Below are 15,146 nucleotides of genomic sequence, written 5' to 3'. Positions count from 1 at the left end.
TTAATAGTATGTGTAATAACACCCGGCAGATAAGATTCTAAAGAGCGGTGTGTTTCAAGCAGCAGTTTCCATTTAAAAGTGTCAGACTTTATTTAACTTATTTCACTTTGGTCAGCTAAAAGGAGAAGAAAAGTTTGAAAACAGTTCTCAGAACACTTTGACTTTTCTTTCTAAATACCTCCCTATTTTTTCTTTTGTGCCTCTTTGTTGCGGAACTTTTTTATTTAAGTTTAAATTTCTTTCATCCCCAATCTCCTCTTCTCTCAGCACCGGACAGCCAACAGATAATTACATTAAATATTCATCAGCAATAAGAGACCTTCAGCGTAAGTATGTCATACATGGGGAAGGGGTATTTTTGTTTTTGTATTCGATTAGTAGTTCCTGTAACAAGCAGGAGACCATTTATTTCTTTAGCTGATGTGTTATAAAGTCATTGTGGCATGTTTTTCTCTAGAAATGCTTACTTGTGATTATTGATAACTGGAAATTGACCAAGAGAGGGAGATGACCCCGTTTTGTTACTTCTTTTTTAAAGGGGTAAAATCATTTTGTCTTCAGATGGGTTCTATTCAAACTAAGCCCTAAAAAACAAAACCAATTGTAGTGACCCAAGCGTCTGCGTGGATTTATGGTGTCCTTCATTAGACTTACTAAAAGTATCTATTCATATGATGAAAAATATCCATTTACCATGTACGTTGGATGCTGGCATTAAACACCAGTTCCCAAAAGTGGGAAATATTGTATGTGCAATAGAAATCTTTATAAATCTCAAAGCATGTGAGTAAAAAGAACCATGCAACTCTGTTTTTCTGAGGAATTCTATGTACTTCAAATTCTTTCATTCATCCTATTTCCAGTTCCAGTATTGAGTCTTGCATGCTTTGAGGGAGCTGGGCTTCATTATTCCTATTAGTTTCAGCTAGATAGTCATAAGATGGACACTTATGACCAGTAATTACTGGCAAATACCTGCATTTTTACCAAAGATCTGTTCAATTTTTAGTATGAAAATTCCTAGGAGTCTCCTGTGTGAATTCAGTGAATTAAAATCACTGAATTAAAAGTGACTTAAAGGTAGGTATTTGTATAATTTACTTTAGAAGCTTTGTTTTTAACTCCAGCTTCAGTTGTTTTATTTGTTAAGGCTGTTCACTTGCTGCTGGAATCAAATGGTGAGTGACGGGCACTCTGGGCAGCGTGTCCCAAGTTGGTCAAGAATTCTTGAAGTATATTGTCTCAGTTAAGGAAAAAAGAAAACAATATTGTTATCGATTCCCCTAGTGTGAAAAATAATAATCGAGTTGTACTCTCAGCGGTACAGATAACTGTATAGATAACTGGTGGTAAAGAATATCTGCTGCTGACCTTGCCAGGTAATTGTATCCTTAATCTTGGTGTGGTGATTTTATAGCAGTAGTTCACATCTTTGTTGCTTCTAGTCTAGATTACCTTGGCTGTTCTTTCTGCATGCATGTTGCTTGGAAACTGCAGCTAGCACAGAAGGTGGTGGTACTGTATGTGCTCAGTAGTAGTGTTGGTTGTACACATCATTGCTTTCAGCAGCTGCCTCCTCATTTTCAAAGGGTCAATTTAAGATGCAAGCTTTAATTCCTGAAGTTCCAGGTGGTACAAAGCCCGTGTGCAGCCTGCTTCTCCAGTGAGGTCAGTGAGGATCAGCAAGTTCTCTTAAAAGTCAGGAAAGGCCTGGAAGCAAAGCTCTCTAGTGAAGTACTCTCAGCTCTGATGCATCCAAGCCTTAATTTATTGACTTGTCCCATCATTCCACCAAGTGTGCCCTAGTGTATTATTATGGTACTGTACTGACAACAATCTCTCTGGGTTTGGAATTATTTTCTCATTTTGATAGCAGTGTTAACTTTTTTAATATTTCTCGTTTGACTCTAAATTATCCCTGGATACGAAGTCAGTACAGAAACCATAAAAACTCTCATCAAGTAGAAATGAAGTTTCAGTGCAAAATGAAAAATGTGGGTCTTTAATTATGTCAGGTGAATTTTGTTTCCTGCCTGTCTTGAGGGCACAGTGTTCTTTATTTTAAGCCAAATGAGAAAGTGTCATAAAGGAAATCTACCTGTTGTAATACGAAGATAATGTGCTCAGAACTATGATTCTATGATTTATTTTTAAGATGCCTACTGCAGATAGCAGTGACCTTTAGTAAGGTTACATAGGACACATCTAGTGATGGAGAAGTGTTAGGTACCTTCCTTGTCAACAGTTTCTTATTGCTGAAGAATGAGAAGGAATTACTTTGTTTAGTTTTGTGGGGTTTTACATTCATTTGTTTGTTTGAATTGCTTTGTCTTTGCTGATGAAACAAAGTACGTGCTTCCTTTGACTGGGATCTAACTCAGAACTTATTTTTGTTTTTATGTATTGATCAGTGATGATTCCCTGTTGCCTGGTCACTGTGTACTCTAAGAAGAATAGATGAAGAAGCTTCATGAATTGCGAGAATTAATTATTGGACTTTGTTACTGTTTTTTTTTCTCATCCCTTTCCTCCAGATATAGAGTAGAATCCTCTTTTTGCACTAGTGCAAGCAGAACTCACAATTATTTCCTTGTTCATTTTTAAACCTGTTTGGGGTTTACCTTAACTTCATGGAATAAAAAATTAATTCTGATTTTTCTCTAGTGTTGTATGCACATGTCTCTTGGAAGCAGCATGCTATAACTGAGTTCAGTAGGATGAAAAGCTCTGCTAAGTAGGTAAAATAACCTGAGGTTTCCAACGGGTACAGAGCTGCATCCTTGTACGTGCATTGGCTGCTGTCATGGATGTGTGAAAAATGAGTAAAATCCTATAAAGTCCAGTGTAAAAAAGACCTGTTTCCTAAACCTTCATGCCTGGGTTAGCAAACTGTTGGTGATCATTCTTCATCGTGCACACGTTGACACCAAAAATAATTCTTGATAGTGATGTTTTCTTTTGAAGGGTTGATCCAAAGCTCTGCTGGCTTGTGACAGACAGTTCTGTGTTCTCTTAGAAATGGCTCCCTGAACAAAGTTTGCCTATCTGGGCAGATTTGTTTTGTTTTGTTCCGAAGAAATGCTCCAGTTTGAAAAGCCTATTTGAAAGCCAAGTGTTTCAAGAACACAGAATGGATTTCAATGCTCTTTCCATTAGTATTCTTCCTAAACAATTCACAAGCGCAGTTCAGTAGTAAGAGCAGTATCAGGAACATAGATGAGAACACAGTGCTCTGGAATGGGTACTCATTCATTCTCTTGTAAAAGTTTGGTTTCCTGCAAATGAGAAACAGTCCCCTTCTCACAGCTGAGAGTCTGGACATCGCAGCATGTCAGAAGGCAGCTGTTCTCTGCTGCTATGGAGGTGCTCAGCCTGATCCCCATGGAGCTCAGCTATGGAAGAAAGGTAAGACTGGATCCTCAGTGTTACCCTCAGCAGTGTCTTGCTGATTCAGCAGGTAAGTAGCAGCACCAATGAAAAGATAATCTTTTTGTTGTTGTTTTGGCCTTGTACCTCTTTTCAGCCTGTTTCCTGGGCAGGGCCAAGCCCCGCAGTATTGTGTTTTCCCTGTTTCTTTCCTTGCTGGACCTTCCTGCCTCTTTCCATGCCTGTGTTCTTCCTTCGCCTTCTCATGCCCCCTCTGAAACTCAGACCACCTCATGTGGTCATGTTAACTTAGAATCTCAGTAAGAGAAGTATGGTGGGCCCACTCATCTTCCCTTGCTACTCCAGACCAGTGGCTTTTCTTTCCCCCTCTCCCTACATGGGTGGCTTTTAAGCTGTAAGCCCCTTCTCCCTTGTATGTATCCTGTAGAGTGTAAGTAGCTAAGACTCACATCTTTTTCAAAGGCGAATGCATGAGGGAGCTGGGCAAATTGTATCTGAATAAGCAAGAAGAAGCACAGAGACTGAGCAAGTATGTTTTGGGGTTGCTGCTGCTAAGGGCAAAGCAGGCCAGGGTGGGCTGCTAGCATGGAGATGCACTGACATAGCTGCAGGCAGCATGTGAGAGGCTGATGGGAAGAAGTGCAGCCTGCCTGGCTGCTGCAAGCTGTTGAGTACTGAGCACAGAAGGAAGGGTCTGCTGTGAGTAGGAGATCTGCATTAAAGAGGAGGTTTTGTGTGATTCAGAGAGTAGTAGAGGATTCTGGGGGACAAATTCCCATTTGTCTGTGTTGGAACAAGTTCGTTTGTGGAGGCTGTTATGTGGTTCTCAGCTGGGCGTAGAGGGTCTCAGGTGTTTTTCTGCTTCTGTCATCATGTGCTAAAATAAAAATAAGTCTGTACTGCACTTATATCTGTGGGCACAGTCCTGCTGTACGTGGTGTACAGAATGGCCTTCTCATCTTTTTGGCACAGGCTTCACACTTCAGAAATGATGGAAGTTGTATTGACCTTCCTAGTGTTCATCTCTCCTATAGGTTTAATGATCTGGCTGAATGACTTGTGTACTGAGGTCTTGGGCAGCACAGGTGAAGTTAGCAGCAGGTGATATTTACTCTGCTGTGAATTGGCACTTGGACTCCCACAGAGCCTGTTATCTTCGAGATAATTCTGTAAAAGCAGTGCCTTTAATGCCAGAGTTGGAATCATAGAATCATAGACTGACTTGTGTTGGAAGGGACATCAAAGACTGTCTAGTTTCAAACCCACTGCCACAGGATCCAGCACCTCACCAACCTCTCAGTGAAAAACTTATCCCTGACATCTAATCTAAATCTTTCCTCCTTTAGCTTAAGACCATTCCCCCTTGTCCTATTGTTATCAGACCATGTAAATAGTCAATCTCCCTCCTGATTGTAAACCTTTTTTTAAGTACCAGAAGGTTGCAGTGAGGTCTCCCTAGAGCGCCTCTCTTCTTCTCCAGACTAAACAAGCACAGCTCCCTCGGCCTGTCTTTCATAGAAGAGGTGCTGTAGCCCTATGTCTTTGCGGCCCTCCTTTGGACCTGCTTCAAGTCCTTTTTGTGCAGGGGGCTCCAGGCCTGGACGCAATACTCCAGATGGGACCTCATGAGGACAGAGTAGTGGGAATCAATCACCTCCCTCTCCCTGCTGGCCACCTCTTTTTTGATGCAGCCTGGGACACTGTTGGCACTCTAGGCTTCATGCACACAGTGCTGGCTCATGTCCAGCTTCTCATCCATCAGGACTCCCAAGTCCCTAGTACTTCTCTCCAGGAGCTCTCTCTGACTCTACTCATACTGAGGACTGACCCATTCCAGGTGCAGCACCTTGCACCTGGCCTTGTTGAATCTCAGTAATTTCAGATGGGCTCACTTCTCGAGGTAGTCCAAGTCTCTTTGGATGGTTTCCCTTCCTATCACACTGTGTTTGGATTCAGCAGTCTGTTGGCTTTCCTGGTTGAGGGTACAACCAGATTCTCTGTCAAAAACAGAGGCACCAATTTATTCTGGGATTGGCAATCTTATGCGGATAGAGGTGTTAGCATTAACATCATTTCTGGAATTTAGACCACTGGATGCTGCAGTGCCTCTCTGTTTAAAAGAGACATGAGCTCCCTGATATCTAATCTTTATTTGCTGCCTGGGATGATCACTTCTGCTGCAATCACTGTAATCATCGAATTGTAGGGGTTACAAAGAACCTCTGAAGATCAAGTCCAACTCCCTGCTAAAGCAGGTTCCCTACAGAAGTTGCACAGGAAAGTGTCCAGACGGGTTTTGAATATCTCCAGAAAAAGAGGCTTCACAACCCCTATAGGTAAAGACTCATGGCTTTCTACGATTTGAAAACCGCTGCTAACAGATAACAAGCATTCCTTCTGAAGCATTTAAAAGCGTTAGTTGATAGCAGATGTAACCTCTAAAGCCGCATTTTCCCTCTGGTACTGAACTGAAATACATAAACCTGCCACAGGATGGCAGCAACCGGCCAGGTTTGAAGTATCCTTTCCCGGTTCTGGGGGTGCATTTAAAGGAGAAAGTATTCAAGCTAGATCATTCGGTCGATGCTATGATAAACACAGGTGAGGCTTTGTGCATTTTTATCCATTATTAATGAAAGACATGCTTTACAAAATTTATCACAATATAATATTGTCTATATGGGAGTTCATTTGGGAGGGGTTAAATACTGAGGGAGGTGCGTGATCTCTTCTTAATGAGTACCTGCTTCATGCTACTTCTAGACTTGAGTTTCCATTGCCATAGGGTTGTCTGAATTATCACTGCAATGTGATGGATGCCCTGCTGTGATATGCCTTCAATTTTCCTGGAATTCAGTGCCTATAACCACCAGTCATTAGCTTATTATAAGATGCATGTAAATTTGCTTAGAGCTAATTTACTATCACCTCATCTGTAATCTGTATTTATTCTATTGCCATTAAACTGTGCTGGGAAGTGCAGGTTCTTGGCCTCTTCATCAGATGCAGTTTGAAACTGGATGGATTTCTGACTTGAACTTTTAGCAGCAGCAGTTCGCATAGCATTGCCAGTAGTAGGGAGACAAGCTGAAACTGAGAAACTGAAGACTAGTGTATGGTTGACACCGGGAGCTAATCTGAAATACCTCAGCATCACAATGAGCAAAGTGTGTTATAAATTTCAAGTAGTTCGCTCATGTATTCAGCTGGTATGACTCAGTATTGCAGAACCCAGCACCAGGCAAGCAAGAGGCTCTCAAAGCTGTTAACAATACTCTCAACAGGAAGACTTCCTTGGCTTCCTCCACCAGCCCATGAAACAACATATTAATTGTTTTTATGGAGCTGTGGAAGGAGAGGGAACAACTGAGCCATTGATAAGGTCTGTATGAACTTGTGTGGTTCAGAAATTCAGGTGCCTACAGATGCCTATAGACCTATAGACTGAGGAGTGTAATTCTAAACCAGACTAGCTTGATGACAGTTTTCCACTTTCCTCAGTCTTAATGTGCCCATGCAGGCTCCCAAGCAGGCAGTTGCATCATGGGGTCATGAAGGTTCTGAAAGCAGCCTCCTCTCTGCTGTTCAGAACACCAGAGGATGTGATGGCAGGACATAAGATGGAGAGGGGTGCATATCTGTAAGAAATGAAAGCTTTCTGTTAGTGTTCGGGAAAAGGAGTGGTACTGCTATGGTCTGGATAGCATGACTAGTTTCTCTTTCCTGCCAGGCTGTTAAAAGGTAATTTTTTTGTAGGCTTATAGAGAAAACCTGAGCCTTACAGTTCTCTTTCTCAAATAACAGAGTACGTTTGAAAACATTATGATGGAGCAAATGTGTTTGATCTCATACCTGGTATGGGAAAGGACCTCTCAGTCTCACTGCAGGTGCAGAGGGGGCTCAGATCACTTCAGTAAGATGTGACCGGGCCATGAGCTTGGCGAGGATCTGTTGGGTTTGCCTGGGCAAATAAAACACCTTCTGTGGAACACCTTGGCACCCTAATGGTGAAAAGTGCTGTTTAAACTTTAGGCTTTATTTTTCCTGTTTGCACCAATGAAGTGACCTGAGGACTGGCTGACACTTTTTGAAAGCTCATTTATGTGTGTCTAAGAACAGTGATGGTCTCTGTTTTCCCCTCAGCAGATGCAGCCCCAGCTGACCTCTCTAGGATTATGAATGGGAGCGGCAGTGCGGTGCAGCGCCTGACTCCTCGGCTGTGTGTCAGCAGTGCAGCTCTGATGTCAGTAACTCCTCACCTCCTCTGACCCCACTTGGCAGCACATGCTCTTGCCCAAATAAGCAGCTCATTTGCTTACACTCCAAGCAAACGGCACTGAAAAGATGATACTGCTTCTTTTGAAGTACTTTTCTGTTTATTTGCAAGATCAGAGAGGCTGTGTTTACTCAGGCAATCCACTCTGAAATTCCTGTTGGAGCTGTTAATTCATATTTGTTCTCTGAGATACCAGTTGCTTCCATTTTTTCTCTTCAGTGTCTGAGCAGCACTGCAAACTGCACCGGTGTTAAAACCTCCCAGGGTAAGATGAGAATGTATTCTGTAGGGCTTGTCTCCTATCCTTCTAGTAATGCTAACTTCACACAGACAGGACATCATATGGAAGAACTTCCTGTACCCCTTTCAGTATCTGAAGGGTTGCTACAAGGAGGATAGGACAGACAATTTCCAGGCGGACATAGTTTCAAACTAAAAGAGGGGAGATTTAGATTGGATATAAATTTTTTTTTACAATGAGGGCACAGATTACCCAGAGAGGTGATGGAAGCCTTATCTCTGGAGATATTCAAGGTCTGGCTGGACATGGCTCTGGGCAACTGATGGAGCTGACAGTGTCCCTGTTCATCACAAGAAAGTTGGACCAGATGGCATTTAGGTTCCCTTCCATCTCAAGTGATTCTATGGTTCTTCAGCAGAAGCTACTGAAATTATTTACATACTTATATCCTATATATAGCAAAGTGCTATGAGAAATTCTCAGGTTGCATCATTGTCAGCCTTTTGGAGTTACTGGGCAAATATTGTTTTGTTAAGTAGATCACATAGGAATGTGAAATTCTTGAAGTTTAAAAAAAAAGAAAAAATGAGGAATGTTTTTCTATTTAGAAATGCCTTGCATCGAAGCTTACCATGAGAAAGACTGCATCTCCAGCTGTTCTGTGTACAGCAATGACGCCTGGAAGATCACTGAGGTGATGGCATCTGTCTTCCCAACATTATGAGGAAGGACACAGCCAGGTATAATGATATCAGCCCTCCCTGCATGTGCTATTAATGAAAGAGTTAAAGAAGTTTTTTTTTAAAAAAAAGTGTTAGTAACTCTCATTTGGCACTACTAAATGCTAAGAAAGAAGCTGACAGAAGCTGAAACATCTCTCCTATAAAGAAAGGTTGAGGGAGTTGGGTTTATTCGGTTTGGAAAAGACAAGGGTCAGGGGAGACCTCACTACAGCCTTGTGATAGATAGAGCTTAAAATCAGGAAGGAGACTGACTTTTTTAGTGGACTGATGGTGAGAGGAAAAGGAGAATGGCTTTAAACTAAAAGAGGTGATTTAAGTTAGATTTTAGGTAGAAATTTTCTTCTCAGAGGACACTGAGGCCCTGGCACAGCTGACTAGAGAAGCTGTGGGTGCACCATCCCTGAAGGTGCTCAAGGCTGGTTGGATAGGGCTCTCGGCAGACTGAGCTGGTGGGGGTCAGCCCTGCCATGACAGGGGCTGGGGATTGGATGATCTTTAAGGTCCCCTCTGACCTAAGCCATTCTATGATTCTGTGATTTAAAAAGTTGCTTTTCAGTTTAATGTCTTCATATGGATAATAATTAAAAATATATACTTTAAGAAAAAGAAATGCATACTTGGCTGTGATATTTTGTTAAACCTCCTGTGCAGAATGTTAAAATACCTTAGTCGTAATTACAGAAATTATCTTCCATTCTTATGCTTTATGAGATGCATCATCTGGGGAAAGAAGAATGAAATTATGAATGACCGCTGTGATCTGAGTTGCCACCATGATGATTTCTCCAAAGTTCATCTTCCTCCAGCTAGAATGACTCCAGCTGCATCCTGTCTAGGTTCCCCCTTTGCTGTGATGAAAAACTGTAGTGACTGTTTGCAGTCCTGCTTTGTTTCGATTATTAAGCTGTACGTCAATGAACAGGTAATTGTTCACAGCCTAATTTCTGTAGTAGCAGACAGGACAGGTATCAGGCTTTTAGTTTTACTAGAGAAACCACCAGCACTATATGAATGCCTGGCCTCACAAGAGGGTTCCTCACATTTGGTGGCAGTGTGTTGTCAGCTGGAAGCTTGTCCTTTGTATTTTCCTTGCAGTGATGTATCTGCCTACTTGTGTTTTAGTGACTGCACTCTCAGGAGTACCATGGCTGTTGCTCCTTGTAGTATTCCTTCATCAGCTAAACCTGTGGTGGGTTGTAGAAGTTAAAGGCTACCTTATGATCTGAAGCATAAAGCTACGGGTGTTCTCTAGTTGCTTTCTTGAGGCCTGCTAATTGAATGCTGCCCACTGTCTGCAATCAGAGACATGGCTGAGCTTTTCTGGTTTGTTATCTTTGAGATAAGTTTGTGGTTTTGCCTCCCTACGCAACATGTAGTTATCCTGCCAGGCAAAAACCAGTTCCTGCAAAACAGCACACAGGTGTGGGTGGCTGAAAACATGTTTGTAATTAGCAGCAGTAATTTGAGGCTTTGGACAGTGCTTGTTATTGTGGCCAGAGAGGCAGCTGCACCTAGCCTCAGTTTATTCAAAATTAATTTCATTAGCATTTATCCACCTGAATCACCACGAAGGGCAACTTTTAACCTTAATGATGTCAGGAGAGGCAGGGGAGATCTTGGCATGAGGGCAGCTGTGCCAACTGGAAAGGAGAAGGAGCAGCCTGTGAATATGGATAAGTGCTGTCCTGAAATAAAGTAACTCATGTGATAGGAAGGAGTTATGGTTTTCCTTTTTCCTCCAAGTTTAGACATGAAGAATATCAGTCGTCACTAAACTTTCTCTAAGAGGTGAGACCTGGCATGAGAGAAAAGCAAATGGTTAATATATGATGGTAAGGAACAATGTAGAGCAATTATGGGAAGTGCCTGATTCCCCATTACCAACTTTATACTTCTGACTTAAACCTTGTTACACAGCTTACAGGTGGTTCTCTGACCACTTATAGCTGTTTTCAGATGGGATCGTCTGCTAGATGCTTTCCAAGTTTTGGTCTTATTGGAGGGAGCGACTCTCTCACTACCTTGGCAATCTCCATTAGACCAGTTTGGTTCATGGTGGGTGCAGGCACATGAACTGGGCATCAGAAGAAAAAGCATCTTTCCTTTTCAGCATCCCAAGAGGACATGTTATTTTGGATTTCTGAATACAGAGAAATAAACGCTATTACAGGAAGTTCAGAAAAGGTAAGAGTGTAAGAATCCACCTTGTCTAGAGCTTCTCTGCTAGTCTCCCAGGCTGATTATTGTTATAACATGCTCCTATTATCTGCTCTCACATCTGGATTTTAGGAACCCAGGTTTGAATGGGAAGCTGTGGGGTGTGATCCTTACTAGGTTGTGTCTTCTGGGGTGCCTTGTGCCAAGCAAGCACAAAGTCAGTGGAAAGAATCCTCTTCTCTGACATGGTGACAGACAACAAAAGAATGCATGGTGTCTTGGGGTTTGCTCGTGTTTTTGCTTCCTGAACATAATCTCACCTGAACACACTAAGATAGAATTCTGTGTTTCTATCATAGTTTTAATGAAACTATGAAACAAGAGAAGAAAAAGCATTGTCAAAAAGGAGACTCGCACCTTCCTCACCATGGCCCAAACACACCTGTGTGTGTTCTCATACGCTAATGTTTGCTTTGTTCTGGTAATGGTTGCTTGATGATGTGAGTGAGTAAAACTTCATTGAAGCCAATTCAGCTCTATTATACTGCTGCCTGTAATCAGTTGCCCTATAAATACAGTTGACACCACTGCTGTTTCACCTTGGTCTATCTGGAATTGTCTTTTATCTGGCTAAGCTGTGACAGCAGGTTTGGGGTGGGCTTTCTTTGTTGTTTGTTTGTTTTATTTTGCTCTTATGATTGGTTAACTATTTCCTGATTTGTTTTACTTGCTTTTGCAATTGTGATATAACAATGCCTTCTGCAGGGATAGGAGTAGCAAGTGGCTCTTGTGTGTAGCATGTAAAATTAAATGTTAAAGTGGCACTACTGCAGCATAGGGTAACACAGGCCTGCTTTCTTAAAAGTAGACATTGCAAACAGCATGCAGCTAGTACAGTCATTCCCATTTATCCGTTGATGTGTTTTAAGCATTACTGGCCTCATCCAGTGTTTATAGGAGGTTCAGGTGACCATTAGACAAAGCTCTGCATAAATCATTTCAGTAAGTCTGTTTGCTTGGAAGCAGTGAACAACTACATGGTCACATTTCAGAAGATAATTTCTTACCAATATGAAATTTGTTTTCTTACTGTATCATCCAAGTCCACAGACATCATGACAGGGTTATTCTTTTCAAGGGGTTAGCAGAGCTAGAGGTGTTAACATGTGTCACAACATGTGCTGTCTTGTTGGATACAGATGTTTTCTTTCTTTTATTTGGTGGGGATTACAAAGATACAAAGAAAAGTGCAAAGTGGAACAGATTGCCCAGAAAAGCTGTGGATGGCCCATCCTTGGAAGCATTCAAGGGTGGGCTGAATCAGCTATGGGCAGCCTGAGCTGGTGGGTGGCAGCCCTGCCCACAGCAGAGGACTGGGGCTGGGTGGACTTTGAATTCCCTTCCAACCCAAATCATTCTGTGATTAAAGACTAAATATGCTCTGAGCTGAATCACTTAAAGTGCATAAAATGTGTCAAGAAGACAATAACTCACTTTTCAACAGTGGGGGAAAAATCCGGCTGTACTTAGAATGCACAACATAGGCAGGTTCTTAATGATGTAAAAAGAAGAATCGTGGATCTTAAGGCACTTTCCAGTAGAGGCCGAAAACTGTCTTTCCTTTATTTGAAACTAGTAACTATCCTGGTGGTAAAGTAACTTCAGAGTTGATTTCTTCTGCTGTACTGAAGCTATGTTCTCAGGCTATGAGACACTGTTTGGTTTTTTTTTTTTTTTTTTTTTTTGCTTGTTTGTTTGTTTTTTAAACCTCTGTAAGATATTTTTCCTCCAAATATCATCTGAATTAAAATTCTAATGGACTTTGGTGAAGACAAAAAGACAAAAGTAATGGCATTTCACTGATATACCGATATGCACAGCCCTCGTTGGTGTGTCTGTAAATCCGTGGGTTGTGTGGTTGTCTTTTTGTTAGACACACACTCTTCATTCAAGATTTCTGTAAGCAGCTGTAATACGGATGTGAGGAAATCTGCTGCCTTCACCGGTCACAGGCTCACAGCCTGTACTAAGAGATAGGATTAGATAATAAGAACAGGTTGGGAGGCTACAAAGCTCCTGTCCCTTGCAATTTCCTTCTTTAGGTTATTAGTCTAGTTGAAGAACTTCCCTGAATAGTCTGAGCAGAAACAGAAGGCTGGATTTATTTTGTTTTTTCCTGGTGTTTGGGACATACTGGGGAAAAGGCAAGTTTTGGCTCATAAGCTTTGCTGAAAATGTCTGTCCAGTTGTCTCCACAGGCGCCCTGGAGGAACAACAACATCAGTTTTCTGAGCAGGGAAGCTGTTGTCACAGAACAAGGAGAGACCATTATAGGCTTCTACCTACTGGCTTTAGGTATGTACTGTCTTGGCTTTGTTAGTGAAATTACACTCTTGGTAGAGTTTGGTATAAAGCTTAAAGTGATTCAATTGTTTTTCTTCTGTAACAGAACAGGGTGTTATAAAGCACAGCTTTTTCTTCAGCTATTACAAGATCAAAGAGGTACAGCCTTATTTTGTTAACAGATTAATAACCAATGCAGAATTTTTGAGAAGAAAAAAACCAAGCTTGTAGACTTTTAACTACTGTTGGCTGAATTTAACAAGTAGGAAGACTTAAAAAAGAAAAAGGTAAAATACCCTCTCTGATGTATGTAATAGTTCTTTGCCACCGAGAAACGAGAAGACACTGAATTAATGTCCTTTGATTTCCAGAATTTTGACTGGTGCCAGTCAGTTGGCAACCTACAAGTACTTCCTGGAGAGGCAGAAAATACAGCTCTACAGGTTTTGAACTGTTAAAATATTTGCACTGGTTTTACTTCAAATGTTTGACGTTGGTAATAATTAGACCCTCAAACAGGATCTCTTGGAGGTCTAAGGTCTGCAGATCATTACCCCTTGCTAACAGTTTCAGTACCATTTTGGGTCCTCCTGCATGACAACGTTATGTGGGTAAAGTAAGGATCTGAAGGTGAATATCCCAATGTGAACTCACTTTGATCCCAGCACAGCTTTGCATTTTTCTTTTTTAATGTTGTCAACTTGGGACAGACCCAATGCAGGATATAAGCAAACATTAGGAAACATTAAAGAATGCTGGTTTGGTAGGTAATCAGAATTTCCAATTATACACCCTCACAGGAAAATGTGAAAGTAAGAACTTATTGCATCAGTTGTTCTAAACTGCATATTCAGAAATGCTTCTCCTGTTGAATGACTGACCTAAGTAGATTTTGTTTTGTTATGTTTTTTGCTTTTCTAAGTTTATCACACATTGCAAGAAGCTTATTAGCCTTTAGGATAGTGCTTGAGAAAAATCTGTGGGTGTTACAATATAAAATGTTAAGTATTTTAATATGTTTATATGAGATCTTGTGGTTTTTTATTGGTAGGAAGTATGGGCGGAGGAAAGTTGTGTTTGGAATAAAATAGAGGTCCTTAAAAATAAAAGAAAACACAAAAAACCCCAAACTTCTATCTTACTTATAAGCTTAATTAGAACAGTGTCTGTAAGGTAATGCAGAATTGTCCCAGTTTATCCCCAATCTGTTCACATGCATGTGAACCCGCACAAATGGTTGCACCACCAGTTAATGGATTAATCAGATGAATTTAAGTCTAGAAAGAACCTGGTGGGTCAGTAAGGCCATTCCCCTGCTGTGGCAACACATAATCCCATTTACAAAGCTATCATGCTTCCTCATATAATTGGCTAGGGGCTTTTTGCTGTTGCCATTGCTGTCAGTCTTCCAGTTGACTTAGTTCCTCTGCTGCATAGGAACTTCTTAAATCATAAGCTAAACTGAACACACCAACTTTAGCCTTTTTGTTCCTCCTTCTCAATGAAATAATTTTTGTTGCCTGCAGTTTTTGCCTGCAGCCACTCTGTATTCCTACACAGGTTACCTCATGGTCAAACCTGCATTCCTGGTCAGTAAATGATGGTTCTCTTTATCTCTTCTACATCGCAATATTGTTTCCTCTATCATCATAGTTCATCACCCTTGGAGCTTTTTGCTGTTCCAATTAGAACTCATTCTTTGGTCACATACTAGGACCTAAACAAGGTCTCACTATCACCATTCGTTAATGTTAACACCTCTAGCTCTGCTAACCCCTGCTGGTGCTGCCTGTGCATCATGCTAGTAGTGCACACTTCTTCCATCAGTTGACAAACAAGGTGTTTTCCTCTGCTGCTTCCTGATGCTGACCTCACATCTTGTAGCAAATACATTTTAGAGTACCTAAGTGCCTGAACTTTTACACTTCTCAGTTAAATTTCATTAACACCTTATTACTGCAGTCTTCAAAATCCCCTTGTTACTTCTGTATGCTATCTG

General features: G+C 41.3%; 1 protein-coding gene across 3 annotated transcripts in view; it reads left to right on the top strand.

Annotated features, from left to right (window-relative positions):
* Positions 1–20: 20 nt before the first annotated feature.
* LOC107311309 (visual pigment-like receptor peropsin) overlaps positions 21–15,146 on the top strand; it is a 37,612-nt gene continuing 22,486 nt past the window's right edge. The window contains exons 1-3 of one of the 3 annotated variants that reach the window (XM_015857743.2): positions 21–7,928; positions 8,513–10,831; positions 13,051–13,159. In XM_015857743.2, the coding sequence (XP_015713229.1) occupies positions 10,772–10,831; positions 13,051–13,159 (169 nt within the window). In that variant the 5' untranslated portion in view covers positions 21–7,928; positions 8,513–10,771. Of the gene's footprint in view, positions 13,160–15,146 lie in introns of all 3 variants that reach the window. The other 2 variants (XM_015857742.2, XM_015857744.2) reach the window with 2 other exon arrangements.

This window comes from Coturnix japonica, chromosome 3 (assembly GCF_001577835.2).
Source record: "Coturnix japonica isolate 7356 chromosome 3, Coturnix japonica 2.1, whole genome shotgun sequence".
NCBI classification, from domain to species: domain Eukaryota; kingdom Metazoa; phylum Chordata; class Aves; order Galliformes; family Phasianidae; genus Coturnix; species Coturnix japonica.
Note: the sequence above shows the minus strand (reverse complement) of the source record. Positions and strands in the feature narration are given on the sequence as shown.